This window comes from Mycteria americana, chromosome 19 (assembly GCF_035582795.1).
Source record: "Mycteria americana isolate JAX WOST 10 ecotype Jacksonville Zoo and Gardens chromosome 19, USCA_MyAme_1.0, whole genome shotgun sequence".
NCBI classification, from domain to species: domain Eukaryota; kingdom Metazoa; phylum Chordata; class Aves; order Ciconiiformes; family Ciconiidae; genus Mycteria; species Mycteria americana.
In genome coordinates, this window is record NC_134383.1 from 4,044,156 (window position 1) to 4,062,258 (window position 18,103).

General features: G+C 53.6%; 1 protein-coding gene across 2 annotated transcripts in view; it reads left to right on the top strand.

Annotated features, from left to right (window-relative positions):
- The window catches only part of SORL1 (sortilin related receptor 1), a 54,110-nt gene that overhangs the window by 24,290 nt on the left and 11,717 nt on the right, over positions 1 to 18,103 (top strand). Inside the window, exons 17-37 of one of the 2 annotated variants that reach the window (XM_075521163.1) lie at positions 1,244 to 1,416; positions 1,627 to 1,758; positions 2,285 to 2,376; positions 3,467 to 3,713; positions 4,232 to 4,370; positions 5,070 to 5,243; positions 5,419 to 5,532; positions 6,353 to 6,475; positions 7,142 to 7,261; positions 9,769 to 9,891; positions 10,130 to 10,237; positions 10,709 to 10,840; positions 11,100 to 11,231; positions 11,955 to 12,089; positions 12,473 to 12,628; positions 13,211 to 13,360; positions 13,781 to 13,909; positions 15,438 to 15,564; positions 16,109 to 16,278; positions 16,866 to 16,978; positions 17,319 to 17,423. In XM_075521163.1, coding sequence (XP_075377278.1) covers positions 1,244 to 1,416; positions 1,627 to 1,758; positions 2,285 to 2,376; positions 3,467 to 3,713; positions 4,232 to 4,370; positions 5,070 to 5,243; positions 5,419 to 5,532; positions 6,353 to 6,475; positions 7,142 to 7,261; positions 9,769 to 9,891; positions 10,130 to 10,237; positions 10,709 to 10,840; positions 11,100 to 11,231; positions 11,955 to 12,089; positions 12,473 to 12,628; positions 13,211 to 13,360; positions 13,781 to 13,909; positions 15,438 to 15,564; positions 16,109 to 16,278; positions 16,866 to 16,978; positions 17,319 to 17,423 — 2,894 coding nt within the window. Of the gene's footprint in view, positions 1 to 1,243; positions 1,417 to 1,626; positions 1,759 to 2,284; positions 2,377 to 3,466; positions 3,714 to 4,231; positions 4,371 to 5,069; positions 5,244 to 5,418; positions 5,533 to 6,352; positions 6,476 to 7,141; positions 7,262 to 9,765; positions 9,892 to 10,129; positions 10,238 to 10,708; positions 10,841 to 11,099; positions 11,232 to 11,954; positions 12,090 to 12,472; positions 12,629 to 13,210; positions 13,361 to 13,780; positions 13,910 to 15,437; positions 15,565 to 16,108; positions 16,279 to 16,865; positions 16,979 to 17,318; positions 17,424 to 18,103 lie in introns of both variants that reach the window. The other variant, XM_075521162.1, reaches the window with a different exon arrangement.

The following is an 18,103-nucleotide window of genomic DNA, read 5'->3' on the forward strand; positions in this document are numbered from 1 at the left end:
ACCCTGCCCTTTAGTCCTCACGCCCATCCCTGCCAGACTTCGCCTCCGTCCTTTTCTCCTCTCAAACGTACGAGGCACTGAAACAGTCTCGTGCCTCTGTGCTGCCAAAGCTTTAATTTAATCTGCCGTCACGAGCTGCATGATTAGCATGCTGCCGCGCAGCAGCCCGAGAGCGAGCCCGAGACAGGGAAGAGGCTTGTGTAAGGGCTGGGGCAGCACTGCAGGCAGGGCGAGCCCGGGGCCGCGGCTGAGCAGAGCCCCAGGGCTGCAGAGCAGCCAGTCCCACCAGCGTGAGGTTTCCCTGCATCGTCCTAAGATTTTTCAGGGTGCAAAAGATATTCCAGGTGCAAAACGGCCTGGTGGGTGCCTGGGGAAGCGCTCCCTCTGCTGGGATTCACGCCAATGCCGTGCTCGGTTTTCCTCCTCGTTTAGAGCCCGACATGTTATTCACCCCTCTGAGCCCTCTTGAGCTATTTGGAGAGCTGTGTTAGTCAGGCTGAGAAGGGCCCTGCTGATTGAAAAATAAACCTGCAGTCCCCACCGGGCTGGGCTTTGAAGTGCCGTGTTCCCAGAGTATTTGCTGATCGTCTTCAGATACGTGTTGGCTCGCACCATGGTAACACTTTCATGTGCAGTATCTGTTTCGTATCTCCGTATAATCTCATTAGGGATCCACCGCCAGAGTTACTTACTGGCATTAGCTTTACTCATTAATAGCATTATTGGACTTTACCGGTAGCGTGCTAATGCCCGGGAGACTTTGTCCCGGACCAGGATCCCATTACGCTCGACTCTGCGCAAATTAGAAACAAAACCCACTCTGGGATATTTACTGCAGTGCCGGCGTCCCCTAGGACTCACAGGTTTACATCGCTCCCGCCTTTTTTATGAGATTTTTGAGGAACAGGAGATCAGTATTTTGTTTCTGATTGGTGGCACGCTAACGTGGGAAGGAAGGGGTCACGATGGTTTTTGCCGTCCTTACCTCCTCCTTCAGCCCCTGGAACAAACAACGGCCGCAGTGTGTTCCCGGGCACGAGCGCGCACAGGACCCGCGTAAGGCTATTAGCGCGTTCTCATTAACCTGATCCCGCTGAGACAAAGGGCCTTTTGCCTCCGTTACGCTGAGGTGCTAAAACATGCAGTCAGGGGTAAGAAAAAAATACCTGCTATTTTCTTTTTGCCCCTTGAGTAGCCTAAAACGGCCAGAGGCGTCTAAACAAGGCGCTCCCTGTTCTTGCAGAGGAGAACGAGTTCATTCTCTACGCCACCCGCTACTCCATCCACCGCTACGACCTCGCCTCCGGCGTCAGCGAGGAGCTGCCCCTGGCCGGGCTGCGAGGGGCGGTCGCCCTGGACTTCGACTACGACCGCAACTGCTTGTACTGGGCCGACGTCACTCTTGACATTATACAGGTGAGCCGAGAGGCCGCCGCGGCGCTGGCCGCCCGTGGCATCGCTGCCTCGCGCGGCGGGAGGGTGTTGCATACGCACCCTGACATACAAATGTTTATCCTGGGCCCTCCTCCCCGCTCAGCTGTCTGTTACGGCTTCCTCACACGCCTGGCCGTGCTCACCGTGAGGCTGCGGAAGTTCCTCATCTTTTATTGCGATTGTTTTTTGCAGCGTCTTTGTCTCAACGGCAGCTCTGGGCAAGAAATAATCATAAGCACCGGGCTGGAAACAGTGGAAGCTTTGGCCTTTGAACCTCTCAGTCAGTTGCTGTACTGGGTCAATGCTGGGATTCCCAAAATCGAGGTACGGCTATGCCCACCCGTGCTACAAAGAGGGGATTGTGCCAGTGCATCTTTGAGGCGACCAGGCCCTAAGTTGGCTGCTGCCCTGAAGTCTCATTGCTGGTGGGGCATTGCTGAGCACTGACCCTTGGCCCACGTGCCACTTTATCGGATCTAAACGCAAACAGGGTATGATAACATTCAGCCCTGCGTACTTAAACCGAGGTCAGTTTCTGAGGCCAAATCGCACAGCAGAAACGGGGGGAAAAAAGCAACATCCTCGCGCGGTACACCCAGCCAGCACGGGGCACAGAGAGAGCGCTGCAGCAGCCGGCCGCTCGCTCGGCAATACAGAAATATCAATAAATACACCGATCTGTCCTCTTTTATCACCTGCCTCACAGTAACTGCTCCCTGTGCCCACAGCAGCTATTTTATTAGGGAGCAGTAATTACCTGCCACAGATTTCATGTAACTTTAACCAGTACAATTGCCCTGCGCGTTGCCCGCAGTAAACACACCCCTCCTGGTTTTGGTTACGACTCTAGGTTGCCAATCCAGACGGAGACCTGCGACTCACTGTCCTCAATTCCTCGATACTTGAACGACCCAGAGCCCTCGCTCTCGTTCCCCGAGACGGGTAAGAAAGAAGGCATCACAAATAGTCGGGTACCTCGGTATTCCCCGGGGCAATCACACAGGTACAGCCCCTCCTGCACCGCTACACTCGTAAGAGGCAGACACGAGGGAGGGTGCCGCACAGAAAGCTGTGCAAGGCTTGGCCCCGAAGGGCGCGGTGCGGGGGCGGCGGTGGGCAGTGCGGCAGGGTACAGCTCACGGTCCTGCCCCGCGGAGCCCACTCTTGCCATCATGTGCCCAACTAAGGCGCCAGCCGCCTCGGAGCAGACATCACAAACTGGTTTTTTCGTTCGATTGAACTGCTGTTTTCCTACCCTTACATATCCACTAGCAAATAACTTTTCCTGCCAGTAAAACTGGTCTGGTCAGTGGGGAAATTTGGAGGTTGTAGAGAGGTGGGGTCAGTCTCTTCTCCCAGGTAACAAGTGATAGGACAAGAGGAAATGGCCTCAAGTTGCGCCAGGGGAGGTTTAGACTGGATATTAGGAAATTTTTTTTCACCGAAAGGGTTGTCAAGCACTGGAACAGGCTGCCCAGGGCAGTGGTTGAGTCACCATCCCTGGAGGTATTTAAAAGCCGTTTGGATGAGTTGCTTAGGGACATGGTGTAGTGGTGGGCTTGGTAGTGTTAGGTTAACGGTTGGACTCGATGATCTTAAAGGTCTTTTCCAACCTATACGATTCTGTGATTCTGTAAAAGCTGCAGTGATGTGTGAGAAACTGAGCTGCGCTCAAATTCAAGAGCCAAATGCAAGTTATGTCTTTCTGGTACAGTTTTGCTGCATCTGCTGCGCTGCAAATGTAGTGCTGACAAACCTGAGCTGTCCTTAGCTGTATGCGCTAAAGCCAAGCAGTTCAGTGCAAGGTAACCTACAGCTGCACTCACACCACGGAACCTGCAGCTAAATAAGCCTCTCTGCTGCTTGTAGATCTGCCAGTGGCCTTCATTAGAATTGCAAAGAGCTCCCTTTCCAAAGGCATGTCTTGCCAGAGATGTGGAATGTAAAGTATTCAAACCTTTGCTTCATAACCTGTTTCCTTTTGATGAACTGTTTTGTTATTATTTTGAGTAACCTCTCTGCCTGTTGTCAGGTTGATGTTCTGGACAGACTGGGGGGACTCCAGAGCTGGCATTTACAGAAGTGACATGGACGGCTCATCGGCTGGCTGCATCGTTTCGGAGGGCGTGCGGTGGCCAAATGGCATTTCCGTGGATGACCACTGGATCTACTGGACCGAAGCCTACATGGACAGGATCGAGAGGGTCGACTTCAACGGGCTACAGAGATCTGTGATCCTGGACAGCCTCCCTCACCCCTATGCTATTGCTGTATTTAAGGTATGTATGTGGCGGCTCGTTTCCCGTTGTGTGCATTTCCGTAGCACGCACGCTCGGAGGTTGTTGCGCATATGGGGCGGGCGGCGGAAGAGCATTGAGCGCGCTGGACTGGGAGGCTAGGAGCGGGCCTGCTGCTTGCTCTATGTCTGCTCCTGGTACCGCTGCTCCTGGTACCCCAGGGGTACCCCTGGTACCCCTCCCACGCACCCCTGAAACGAGCAGGCAGGTGCAGCTGAAACCGGGACCAACATCCAAGAGACGCGCAGCTTTCCCAAGCAGCGGTACTACCACGTCTTCCCCAGACTGTGTGCCGCTCAGCAGATGCGACTGCTGCTTCCATTCCTGCTCAAATCCCAGCTCAGGTCTTCCTCATCTTCCTCCCCTTGGGTTGGGGAGACTTTGCACTCTCGATTGCCCCGCGCATCCAGGCGCTTAGGGGGGCTTAGCGCAGGTGACCACTGACGAGCGCTTCTCCAGCAGCACTGCTCCTTGCGCTAAGAGCAAAGCCTGTGTTTCAGAATGAAATCTACTGGAACGACTGGTCACAGCTGAGTATTTTCAGAGCATCCAAAAACAGCGGCTCAAGAATGGAGATCTTAGTTGGCCGATTAAATGGGATCATGGATATGAAAATCTTTTACAGAGGAAAGACAACAGGTAATCGCATGAGTGTGCAGATGGTCTTTCCTGCTATTTAGAAACGTGTTCGTCCCCCATTTCCACAGGTTCCCAGGCCACCAGGCCGTCCAGCTCACATTTCCTGAGCCTGAATGTATCCCCATTCCTGCAGGGTTTGAAGCACTCAGGCGCTGTTGTAAGGAATGTGTTTCATTAGTGGTGTGCCCAGCTTCTCGGCTGCCAAGAGAGATACTCCCTTGTCAGGGAGGGAGCCCATAGCATACTCAGCTGTGGTGGCACTTCATAGGTTAGGTCACAGACCATGGCCTTTCCATGCAAAGTGCTGTACGGGCCAAACAAAATACAGGGTCTCAGAGCTGCACCAACTTTGTCCTCCACTTACTCTCCCATCTGGGCTGCAATAAGGTGGCGGCGGCCCTTGCATGATGAATGCGCTGAAGGGATTGGCTTCATTTTCAGATGGGTGTAAGACCATCAAAGGGCTTCACCCGCCAGCAGCCTGCAAGAGACTGGGAGGAGCTTTTTAAGGCCCTTGATCTCCCTGGAGCAGATGGCTCTGTGCATTTCTAAGGCCAGCCCCAGCACTCGGTGCTGCAGAGCTCGCTCCTAACGGGGGTCTGAACCCAAAGCCTGGGATGGCAGGTGAAACTGGGCTTCCTGCGGCGTCTCCAGCCCTCTGTCCTGACGATGTCCCCTTCCTCTCTGCCCTCGCGCCAGGGGAGAACGCCTGCATCGCCAAGCCCTGCAGCCTGCTCTGCCTGCCCAAGTCAAACAACGGCAGGAGCTGCAAGTGCCCCGAGGGGGTGTCCAGCACCGTGCTGCCCACAGGGGAGGTGAAGTGCGACTGTCCTCACGGCTACGCCATGAAGAACAACACTTGCATAAAGGAAGGTAAAACCACGCTTGGGTCTTGCTGCTGCTTTACGTTGAGATGCGGCTTCTGCCGTTGTGAGAGGTCGGCGTGACCTTTCCGCTGCCCTTGGGGCGAGGAGCAGCGTGGCCCCTCTTCTGAAAGCGCAGCGTCATGCCTCATGCCAGCTTGTTTTTGTTGTCCCTTTTGCACCAGAAAACACGTGTCTGCCGAACCAGTACAGATGCTTCAATGGGAACTGCATAAACAGCATTTGGCAGTGTGACAACGATAATGACTGTGGGGACATGAGCGATGAGAAGAACTGCCGTAAGCGTCCTGCAGTGGCATTTGCCTGTGCAAATTTAGATGTCTGCTGTGTTGGCATTGCACCTGAGCCGATGGTCTACGCTCCCTTCATAGGGAGAGCAAGGGGTGCTCTGGGGCTGCAATTCATCTCCTCCTCGGGTAGACATTCGAAGCTAGTCAGATGAGTTGTGCCCTGCAAGGGCCAATATTTCCCCCTTGACCAGCTCAGGTGTAAATGTCTAAAATTCGGTGAGATGGATGCCAGCTCTCATACGAGGACGCGTGTTTGTCACTTGCAGTAATTGTCTTCTGAGGCTAATTGAGGGCACAGCCAATGCCGAGGAAAAGAGCGCAGATAGAAGGTGACTCTGTCTCCATTGTGCAGGCATGGGCCTCTTGTTGAGCTAATAAATCAAGTTCACGCATTAAAGATGGAGGTCACCTTTTTGAGTAAAATTAGGGACCGCCAACGCGTGCAAGAGGGGCAGATGTTCCACAGCTTTGCGGAGCCTGAAGGGTTTGGATTAGTGCACTGTAGAAAAAGGGCCGGGTTTAAAGTTAGGAATTGGTGGAGACCCCTGGCTTGTGAGTGGACATGGTGGGCTTCAGTCCTGATCCCCAGACAGACAGCTAACACCTCCCTGCTCTGCTTTACACAGAGTGCCTAATAATGACTATAAAATACAGTAACAGTAACTCAGGCTGCACTGAGCAAAGCTTGCACGATGCTGTCGTCCTCCCCTCAATTCCCTGCACTAAGTGCACACGCGCGGGTGGCAGGAACCGTTGTCTAACCGTAACCTCAACCTCCTTCTCCTCCTCCTCCTCTCTACTGCATCAGCCACCACCGTGTGCGACGCCGAGACCCAGTTCCGCTGCCAGGGCTCAGGGACCTGCATCCCGCTGTCCTACAAATGTGACCTGGAGGACGACTGCGGGGATAACAGTGATGAAAGTCACTGTGGTGAGTGCCCTCGCTCAAACCTCCTTCCCCGTCCCTGCGCAAGGGCGGAAAGCCCAGCAGCACTGTGGGGCAGAGTGCTACTCATAGACACTGTAGGGCAAGGCGGTGCTTTGCCAGATCCCCCTGCTTATCCTGGCTAACAGCCGCCTCCTCCCATCATTTTCTGGGTACTGGCAAATGAGGGACAGGAGAAGAGAGCGAGGCCGTGTGCTGGTTCCCCCCCTTGCCGTGGTCCGCCAAGGGAGACTTTTGTGCCGCTATCATCCAGCTCTCCCGCTCTGCTCCTTGGGTACTCCTGTGATCCGAAGCCAAATATTTGGTAGAAGTTACAAGCTGACCTTGGGCAGCTGCTCAGCAAGTGCATGGGAGGCGTGGGTTGCTCGGTGTTGCCATGTTTGCGGCCACGCACCTCCAGCGTAGCAATTCGGAGGGAATGCTGAACCGAAGGAGGGAAGAGGCTGGTAAACAGCAAGGCAGTAGCTCTTGGTCGTTCTGGGCTAGGGACGAGGCAGGAAAACATGCTTTCAAGATGAGTCTGCTTTGCAGGGCTGTGTAGGCTGTTGCCTCAGATATCAGCCTCCTCTCTTCAGTTAGTAGCCCATGAGAAGCTTTCCTCCTCCTCTCTCCTGGCCCCAACAGCATCTGACTGCGTGTGCTTGTTTGCAGAGGCTCACCAGTGTAGAAACGATGAATTCAGCTGCAGCTCAGGGATGTGCATTCGTCTTTCCTGGATGTGTGATGGTGATAACGATTGCAGGGACTGGTCCGACGAAGTGAACTGCACTGGTGAGCGCTTTGATGTGATCGATAACCTTCTGTTACAAACACTGCCTACTTACAGCCTGAGGTGCCGTACGATATCAGCCAATGTTTGTGCCTCAGTTTCCCTGCTTGTTAGCTGAGCCACCCAGCAGGGCAGCCAGGCAGCCTGTAGCTCAGCTCGGGGTGATGTAACGCTCCAAAAGCAAAGGGTTTCTTTCCTCCAGTGCCTTCAACAGGCCTTAGGGCTCGCTGTGAATTTGCCGACAGCTTTGCGATGCTCGCACAGCGACCTAGCTTTGCTTTTTACTTGCAAGATTGCACCGACGGGTGTGCATTGCTGCGGTGGCCACAGGGCCGTCCACCTTCTGCCTACCAGCCGGCAGCGGCCGTGGCTTTGAAGCTCCATTGAATGGCGAAGCGGGTGTGTGGCTGCTGGGCAGCCAAAGGGCGCTTCTGCACAGAAAGGGCTCCCTTGTTGCACGGAGGCAGCGAACAGGCCGGTGTGCACTGATCGCATTTCGCAGCTTGAACTCTGACCATTTTCTCGCCATTAAATACGTTGCAGAAAACAGGCATGTTCTCTGCAGCTTCTCCACAATTAATTGATCTGAAGGAGAGAGGCAGATTTAGTTCGGGGAGCGGCTCCTCTTCTAGCAGCCTCACTTTGCTCCGTGGGTTTGGAAATCTAAAGAGAGCGTCACGAGTGTGGAGTCACACGTGGAAGACCTGCTCTTGTTTTTGCTTACAACTCATATCAATGCAACCTCGTTGCCAGAAATAGTATCGTTCCTAGTTTACGCCTCTCGTGAGGCAAGTCCTACACCCGCGAGCCTCATTCTCTATTTGCAGTTGAAAGTCACAACACCAACTGTCCTCAGCACCAAAGTGCAAAACTGATGTTCCTCACAAGTCTCCTGAGGTTAACACCCAGACAGAGCCTTTTTGTCATAGAAAAGCCAACAGATAACTATGTATTGGTCTTAAATTAAGAAACATTAAAAACCAAACAAACAAACAAAGACCCCAAAACCGACCAAGCCACAACCCTAAGTATTTGCACGAGAAGAGAGTTCTGAGAGTAGGCAGTGCTTCAGTCCGTCAGTGGAAGACATAAGATCATACTTGTAGAGCAATACACGGGGTATTTCACGATAAAAGCGGTAGTTTCCATGCCATGTGGCTGAGATCAGCCTGTCAGAGCCGACGGGCTGGTGGGGCCGGGGGAGCCCCGCGGGGGCCACGAGAGCCCCCGGGATACCGGCAGCTGCTGTGCTCCAGCTGCAGCCCCAGAGGCGCTGGGACAGGCGGCGGGGCTCGCCGCTGCGGCGGGGCCCTGGCACGAGGATCTAGGGGATCCCTTTCAGGCCTCCGAGCTCCTGTGCGCTCACCCCCTGCGGCATTTGCTGCGCCTCGAGCACACGGGGTACGTAGCGTGGCGCTGGGGATCTGGGTTGTTAGTATTCCAAGTGCATGGCTATATAAGAAGGTTTAATTTATATTGGTATCACTTATCTCTCAATATGAGATTCTCCTGAGAGAATTACTACAGGAAAGGAACCTACTTCAAAAAGCATATCGGGTGTGTAAAGCCTAAAGTTGAAATTATCTAAGAGGATCACAATTATTTGAGAAACATTTCATCTGACTCCACCGGCTGCAATTATTGGCCTTATCTAAAATAATTACATTTCACACTGAATACCTAATAGAATATTACTGACACAAGACTGTAGTATTTTGAAATATCTGCAAGTGGATGTCACTCGCTAACCTAAAATTCAGTAGCATGCAATTTAATTAAGTTGAACATTGCTTTTCTTCTCAATAACGACGAGTGCTCTCCTGGTTGAAGAGCGGCATTTGTCTCTAAAGTGACAGCATAGACTAGGCTTCAACCAGGGTACCCCACAGGCAGACACTTGCGTGACAGGAGCCTACGGAAAGCCAGGGCCCTGCTCCCTTGGAAACCGAAGGAGAATTGTATTTCTAATTTGCTTTGGTAACACGGAAAAGCATTGCCTGCCTTAATTAAAGGCCGTCTCTGAGTCTGTCCTGCCCTGCCTGGGAGACCCTGCCGCTCCGCCAAGGCTTGCTGGCTCGCTGTGACCGTTTCTTGCCATCTCCGGCAAGATACCCCCACTGCCGCCTTTGCCCACACACGCCGAGGACCGAGATCAAAGGGGAAGAGGCTCCTGACTTTGGGAGAGCTTTAGGAGGGCTCGCTAGCCTCCGAAAGCCATCCTTGAGGCACGGCAGGCTGGTGAGCAAGTACGGCGCGGAGAGGAAAAGACCATGGCGTGACCCAGGGAGAACCTGGACTCCCGGCAGTCTCTTGCCTGGGGCCCGTGGAGTGGTCGCTTGTGCTTTGGAGCTGCGCTCAGTGCTGGGACCTGCCACAGCGCCAAGTCCTGGTGCGGGCGGAGGGAGCGGGGGCGCGTGGCGGCGGGGCCTGCCGCAACGCACGCCGCAGTTCAGCGGGGAGTCGGCGGCGCCCCGCGCTCAGGCCGTCCCCCCGGCTCTGGTTCCAGCAGTATATCACACCTGCGAGGCCTCCAGCTTCCAGTGCCAGAACGGCCACTGCATCCCCCAGCGCTGGGCCTGCGATGGCGACGCCGACTGCCAGGACGGCTCCGACGAGGACCCCACCAACTGCGGTAACGTGCAACGTGTGCGGAGGGGGCTCTGCCACGGGGCGGGAGGGCTTTCTGCAAACTCGCTGAGATAAACCTGCGGCAGACTCGGGGGGAGGATTCCCACCCCTCCAAAAGCAGGCAGACACAGGCGCTTGGGGCTGTGCCATGGCTTTTTGTAGCTAACTAAAGGCAGCTTTAAAAAAAAAAACCAAAACAAACAAAAACCCCCCCCCAACATCAACCCAATTCTGAATTTCAGAAAAAAAGTGCAACGGCTTCCAGTGCCCAAACGGCACTTGCATCCCGACCAGCAAACACTGCGACGGCATCAACGACTGCTCCGACGCCTCGGACGAGCAGCACTGCGGTGAGTACCGGGGCTGCGGGGAGCTGGCGGGGCCCCAGCAGCGAGGGCTGACAGCCTCCACAGTCTGCCAAAGCCTGTCTCGCTGGGAGAAAAGCCCTGGTGAGATAATGGGAAAGCCTTAGTTAGCATTCACGAGCCCCCTGGGAAATCGGCTGGTCTGCAAGTGTCAGCAAAAGGCACGGTAGGCAGGGTTGTGATGGATAGGGAGGGCGCGCTGTCAGGAGCTGTGTTCAGGGAGGTGACCAAACCCTTCCTGACACCTGTGCCAACCCGCTTGCACGCCGACGCGTTACCGGGCAAGGGCAGCCTGTGCAGGGACAGAGCTTGAGTGATTTGTCTGGGAAACTTTCTGTAACTTCCTGAAATCCAGCCACTGCACTCAGGTCTGTGCAGATGACAGCGGGTGGCCTTCCTGCTGCCAAGGACAGCAGAGGTGCCATCCCCTCCCCTCCTGACCTCCTGTTTCTCCAGAACCCCTGTGCACCCGCTACATGGATTTCGTGTGCAAGAACCGGCAGCAGTGCTTGTTCCACTCCATGGTATGCGATGGCATCATCCAGTGTCGAGACGGATCAGATGAAGACGCCAACTATGCTGGCTGCTGTAAGTGTGATATTGTGCATCTTTGCGAAAGGAGGGTTGGATAGAGAACGAAACCAGAGGCATGGAGAGGAGAGTGCATTCCCCAAGGTACTAGAAAGCTGCCAGATCTCCTAAGAGGTGGCTCTGGACTGTAATGCTCTGCTTATAAATCCGTGATTGCCTCTGAGTGTGCTCCTTCCTTCCTCCTCAATGATGAGCTTCTCTCAAGCCCGTGGTCTTTACACTGAAGCTCTGATGCCTCTCTGTGCCACCCCTGCAGCCCAGGACCCCGAGTTCCACCGGACCTGTGACCAGTTCAGCTTCCAGTGCCAGAACGGCGTGTGCATCAGCCTGGTGTGGAAGTGCGACGGGATGGATGACTGCGGCGATTACTCCGATGAAGCAAACTGTGGTGAGCGGTACCTCAGGGTCTCTCGTCACCGTAGTTCCAGCCTCCTCTGAATTTCAGGAGCACAGAGTGCTGACTTCTTCGTGTTTTACATATGCACTCATGTGTATGTACATATACGCGCGTGTAGCATTCCACTTGCACGTTGCAGGGTGTCTTACATGGAGATGAGTATCATTTTCCTCATATTGCAGGTAGGTAGACTGAAGCACACTGAAAATCCAATACAGCTGGCACATCCTGTGCTTGACTAAGTCATATGTGACCATATTTACTCCACAGATTCCCAGCCTAAAGCAGACAGGCAGTTTTCAGCCAAACTCAATATTTACCACTGTTCCCTGGGTAGCTGTAGGAGCTGTACCCAGCCAGACGAAGCAGCTGCATCTTCATTTCAGAGTTGCAGGGTTTGCTTCTCCGTTTCTGCCATGCTCTGTCTGAATTCCGCTGTCAGCTCTTGTTCTCAGGTCATAGCTGGTGTCTGGCCATGAAGCACCCAGCACCCAGACGTAATAGTGGTGGCAACAGGCTAGCGAGGGCTGTACGGAATGGGGATGCTGGAGAAGAAGAGAAAGGACCCTGCCTGCACTGCTCGGGGGAATGTCTGTTCTCGGGTGATGCTCTCTGGACCAGCCATAGCCTGGCCTGAGATGCTCTCACACCTCAGCTGTGCTGAAGACTGGTGAGATAATGCTGGGACTCACGGCACTCTCCTCTCATTGTCAGAAAACCCGACGGATGCCCCGAACTGCTCCCGGTACTACCAGTTCCAGTGTGGGAACGGGCACTGCATCCCCAAGCAGTGGAAGTGCGACGAGGAGAATGACTGCGGGGACTGGTCTGATGAGAAGGAGTGCGAGGGTGAGGGCACACAGCGCTCTGCTCTGCTCACAGGAGCCCTGCCTGAGGCTGGGCTATGGCACGCTGAAGGACCGCTCTCACCATCAGCTGCCTTCCTGCAGGGCTGCTTGGGACAGCCTGCGCCAGCCCCGGTGGTTCCGAAAATCCCCCGTGAATGGGCTGTGTGCGCACTCTCACGCATCTTTTTACTCTGTGTTTTTGGAAATCCTGATGAGGAGCTATGCAGATACAATGCAGATGAAAACACTGGGCTTGTAGTGCCTTGCCTGCTCCCCTCTTCCCTCCGCTGATAAGTGGCTTTCAGTCTGCTGGGAACAGGCACAGCTTACAGCCCGTACGCAGGAGCAGGCCTCTCAGATCAGCTCTAACCGGTGTATTTTTAGGTTCTCCGGTTCATCCCATTACTACATCGATCCCACCGACATGTTTACCTAATCACTTCCGTTGCAACAGCGGCGCCTGCATCATGAACAGCTGGGTCTGCGACGGATACAAGGACTGCACCGACGGCTCCGACGAGGAAGCCTGCCCTACTTCGCGTAAGCTTTTCTCTTCCTCACCCCTTTCCTTTGTCTGTAGGAACACATCTGCAAGGACCGTTGGCCTTTCGGTCTCAGAGCCTTGCCACATTACAGAGTTAAATGACACCGTGGTGTAAAAGCCCCCTGTCTCCTCTCCCTGGGGCCAGACCTCCTGCCACCAGCTGGGACTGCTCCGGCCGACGCAGGCAGCATGAATTACTGCGGCAGCAGGTCCCTGCTCAAATGCCGTCATGTCTCAGACTGTGTAGGGGCACGGAGAGCAGGGCTGCAGGGTGGGTTTCCAGCTCACACCTACGCTGAAGGACAAAGAGGGTTTTTTCTCGCTGCGGTCCTTGCTAACGCCTGCCGAGCTCTGAGCCGGTGCAGGACATCCCCTGCAAACCAGTTGCTTTTCCAGCCCTCTGCAGTCAGGAGAGAGGATGGCTTAGGCGTCATCCCAGCAGAAGCCATTTACCTGCTAGATGGGAAGAGATTGCCATCTAGTGGAGTCGGGACCTGGGGACAGGTTTTGGTCCCTGCCGGTGGCAGCGGCAGCCTGGCCGCGCTTTGGGTGGTGTCCTCACTCGCTGCTGTGTGCAGGACCCAACGTGACGGCCACCTCCCCGGCGCTCCCGGGACGCTGCAGCAGGTTCGAGTTCGAGTGCCAGCAGCTGCACAAGTGCATCCCCAACTGGAAGCGGTGCGACGGCCTGCGGGACTGCCAGGACGGCACGGACGAGAGGAACTGCCGTAAGTGCGGGGTGGGGAGAGCGTCTCGCCTGGCTCTTTCCCTTGGGAGGCTCTTTGTGAGGACAGGGGAGCCACTGAAGATTTTTATTGCTGGTGGAATCCATGCAATAAATGCAGCATTACAATAAAAAAGAGGAAAAAAAGCCGACCAACCAGCGCCCTTCCCATTAGAAATCCAGCTGTTGTTTTCAGTGGGATAAGCTCCAGGTTCTTCTGATGCCACCATGTGTGATCGCGCCAGAAGATGCAGCCAGAACGAGATAGTCCTATGACTGAGACACTCTGTCTGGGCTCCATCCCTGACACGCAGCCACGCCAGCATCATGCCTGCTTTTGAACTAGCACCGGCACTGCAAACAGCCCAGTGCTGGTGAGGGAACTTTCCTGCCTTGAGTCCCGAAACCTTTCTGCCTCTTTCAGCTACTCACAGCACCCTGTCGTGCCCTAATGGTTACAAATGCGAGGACGGAGAGGCCTGCATTATGGTGACGGAGCGGTGTGATGGATATCTGGACTGCTCAGACAGCAGTGATGAGAGGAACTGTACCGGTAAGCAGCAGCCCTCTCCCATTTCTCATGCTCTGCTCTGCGTTAGCACGCAGAGGTGCTCTCCTGGATACGTGACCTTTCGTTCACGACATCCTGGACGTATCTGCCTCTGTCCAGCTCTCTGAGCTGCCTCCTCGCCCATTTATAACCAGCTGGGACAAACTTCCCATCCAGCTTCTGTACTAACAATTCATCTTCCAGCAGCCTCAGACACAGGAAAAAAAACCTTTAGGACAAGTAGGAGCAAAGCTGTCTATTTTACATGGCCCACGGGTGAAGCAATAGTCTCCAGCTCTGTCCTCCTTTGCAAGGTGACCCTGGGAGCCGTGGCATGTGCCCCGCCACCATCCCTGTCCTCCCACCCTGGCCTTCAGTGGCCCCTTGGAGGCAGGCAGGATGCGTGCTGCAGCCAGCCCTGGGCAGATAACAGCGATCAATCACCGTCTGTGGTCAGCCATGAGATTCAGCTGCTTTCCTACTGAACTGCTTGGGGGTTTGAGCATCAATCAGGTTTTAGTTCTTTAATTAAATATTGATTGGGAGAAGCAAGCAGGTTCAGGGGAGGGGGAAGGAGCTGCTGAGATTCACGGCTCGGCTGCTATGCCAAGGGGAAACCATCTTTTTTCCCCTCAGAGAGCTTGTCTTGCCGTGCTTGTCTGCGGACCCACGTGCCTGCTGGGTTTCATTTCCAGTTGGTTAGGGAAAGCGAAGTGGCAGCAGTTTGGCTCCCCTCCGCTCAGTTTCTGTACAGCACTGGGAATGAAGCCGAGCACCCGAGTGGGGCCAGACTTTGGGCGTTTGGATGTGGGCTCTGACACGCAGTCCCCAGAAGGAGAGAGCAGGGAATGGCCTAGCGGGAGCAGGGCATGGATTTGGGCTGTTTCACATAAGCACCCCAAGTCCCCACCACTGCCGACGCTGGATTTCACAGTGCTGTCATCCCCGAAGTGCCTTTCCCGAGGTCAGGCGGCAGTTCAGCTGCAGAGCTCAGGTCAAGGCAGTCCCCAGACTACGGCCTTAATTGCCAGCCTTCGCTTGGGTCCTTCTGCTGAATGCGAGATGTGATAAGGGAAACCACGCAAAGAAAAGCTCTGGATGGCTTACAGTGACCGCACAGATTCATCGCATGAGTAGAAGAGTGACTTAGCTTGCACCGATCAGTTTGCACTCATACACTTCCAAAATGATGTTAAAGAGTATTTCATCAACAGCCATGCTTTATCTCTCCTTGGGGGAAAGGGCGTGCTTGCATGATGCAGCATAAACACAACCAAGACATTTTGGGGAGAACTAAGAGCACCAGGGGTATGTTCCTGCTCTGAACTGCCTTCTGAAGAGCCCGCTCTTCTCCACTGATAACGCCCGCCTAAATTACACATCTAATTCGAATGGTGCAAATACTCCCTTCAGTCATATTACTGTTTCTACCTCCACGTGTTGTTTGTGCTACGAACATAACTCCTGTTTCTGTTCTGCACAAAGAGCTTGTTTCCCTCCGATAGACTAACTTTTCCCATTGCCCGCTTAGATGACACAATCGTGTACAAAGTCCAGAACCTCCAGTGGACGGCTGATTTCTCTGGCAATGTCACTCTGACGTGGGCTCGGCCAAAAAGAATGTCCTCGACCTCCTGTGTCTACAACGTCTATTACAGGTACCCGCGTGTTACACTGCATGACCTGTTGCTATTCGTATCCAGTACAGGCTGGGAGAAGTGTGAGCACGGGTATCAGTATGCCCATGTTTACAGCAAAGTACCGTACAGAATCACGCCTGAAAGACTGAGCGCTGCGCAATCTATTTCTGCTTGGAAAATCTTCTAATACTCTGTTGCAAAGACAACCCAAAATATCTGTAACTAGGGGGCATTTGTAGAGAGCTGTATTTGTTTCCACCAGATTATTTACTCAGACAGTAATGTGGCTATATTTGAGGGTTTTTTTCTGCTTGGGTCTCGTCTTTGTGGGACCGCTAACAACGAGAACAAAGTCAAGAAATGAGAGCACAGCAGTTATAGAAAACCTCAGAGGACGGCTCTTACAAGTCACTGAACTATGTTTAGTTCTGGCTTTAAGAGAGCATCTTTTCAAGCTGGTGAAAAGGAAACTAAGCAGCAAGCTCTTAAATTACAGATAGATGGTTTCACCCTTTGTTACTGAACACTGTCCTGACTGGAGGGGTGTGACTCTCTCCCGCAGGACGGTCGGTGAAAGCATTTGGAAGATTTTGGAAACCCACAGCAACAAAACCAACAGTGTTTTGAAAGTCCTCAAGCCTGACTGTACCTATCAGGTGAAAGTCCAAGTGCAGTGTCTCAGCCGAGTCTACAACACCAATGACTTCATCACCCTCCGGGCACCCGAAGGATGTAAGCAGACCTGCACGGTCGTATCGGTGACCTGCTGCATTCCGCTTCGGCTTAGAAAATAGATACCACGGAGGTTTCCCCATTACGAACAAAAAAAAGTCTTTCCACAGGCCTGGGAATTGTGCTGGACTGGGAAAAAGGGCTGTGGGTTCCCTGCCTAGAGTCAGTCCTGCACTGAGTCGCCGACCTGCCCTCTTTCTTGCCCATGACTTAGTGGTTTAGTATCCCTGGGAAGCTGATCTCTTCTCACAGTGCAGTGAGGAGCCCGTGGGACTGTTCAGTACCACACGCAAGGAGCAAGATCTTTCTAGCTGCAGAGTGGAGGTCAGGTTAAGGAAGGGATGCAAAATAAAGCAAAGAGCTTAGCAAAACCCTAGCTTCACCACAGTTACTCAAAAGGCTTTATTGCTCCAGAGGGGGGTGAAAAAGACTCGGGACACAACTGCAGGAAGAAGGCATCTCCCATGAGCCAGGGACCGCTTGCCATTCCTCCTCTGTCCCAACCTTTCAGGGAGACGCTGCTTTTCCCCATGCGGTCCGGACACACCAACTGCAACCGTCACTAACACCTCTGTTTCCCTCCCTAGTACCAGATGCTCCCTTTAACCTTCAGCTGTCCCTGAAAAAAGAAGCTGAGGGCGTGGTGATGGGCTGCTGGAGTCCCCCCGTCAACGCCCACGGCCTCATACGGGAATTCATCGTGAGTCCTGCTGCCTGGCGGGGCCCAGTCCAGATCAGTGGTGGGACGGGGAAGGCTGCTGAGGGCAGCTGGCCTTTCGAAGACAGCTGTATCTGCAGAGGGGGGTGGGCCAGGAATAGGACATTTTGTAGAGGAAATCTGCTGAGAGCATCGGGCAAGCTGGGAGAAGAAATGCTGCGTGGCTGTAGGTAGTGACACAGCCCTCAAGTTCGTAATTTCATTTCTGGCTCTCTTTTTAAGCTTTTGTACTTCTTTCTACTGACATTTTGACACAGAGGGACCTGTCACCCTGCGATATTGTTGACTGTGGAGCTCTCATCCCTTGTTTTGGTGCTCCTAGGTGGAATACAGCAGGACTGGATCCAAGGAGTGGTCGTCCCTTAGAACCACCAAGAACTACACTGAGATCAAGAACTTACAGGTCAACACATTATACACAGTTAGAGTGAGTATTTTCAAAGCTCTGTCTATGCATGCTCTCATTACTTTTCACTGGATAGTCTAAGTCCTGCACAGTCACGTACTTGCTAAAAAAGTACGTTGTTAAAATTCCGCCCTTTAACGTCAACTCACAATGAGGGCTTGGCATTTGCGCTACTAATGTATATAGTTTCAAGGCCTGAATTAAGGCCCTTGATTTGCTCCTGCTCCCAGAAGGCCAGGCTGTATTATGAAATCTGCAGTACTAATTGCCCATTCCGATGTCACTGCAATTGCGCCGGATCTGGGCCAGAGATAAATTTGGTCCTGACCGTATCACTGGGAAAAGAAGCAGATGCGCCTGTGGGGAATGTATGCACATGGGAGAAGCTGGGTAATTATAGACAGAACTAATAAGAATAGGAACTGAAGGTCTGCACATTGGGCCCTGGGAAATGTATATTCTGCCATTGTCCATCCTCCCTGTGCTGAATGAGCATGGGTTCTTGGGGGAGTTCCCTGGGAGGTGGGATAAACCCCTTTCCCCACCCATGAATCAATGTTATTCTAACACTCAGTTGGAGCGAGTCTTTCCTTCCTTGGTATTCCTTCCCGTACTCATCTGTTCCCAAATAAATCTTTGGAGCTGGATTCAGTGCTTGTATGGACTTCACTGGTGCAGTTCTTACCTATGCTATGGCCTAT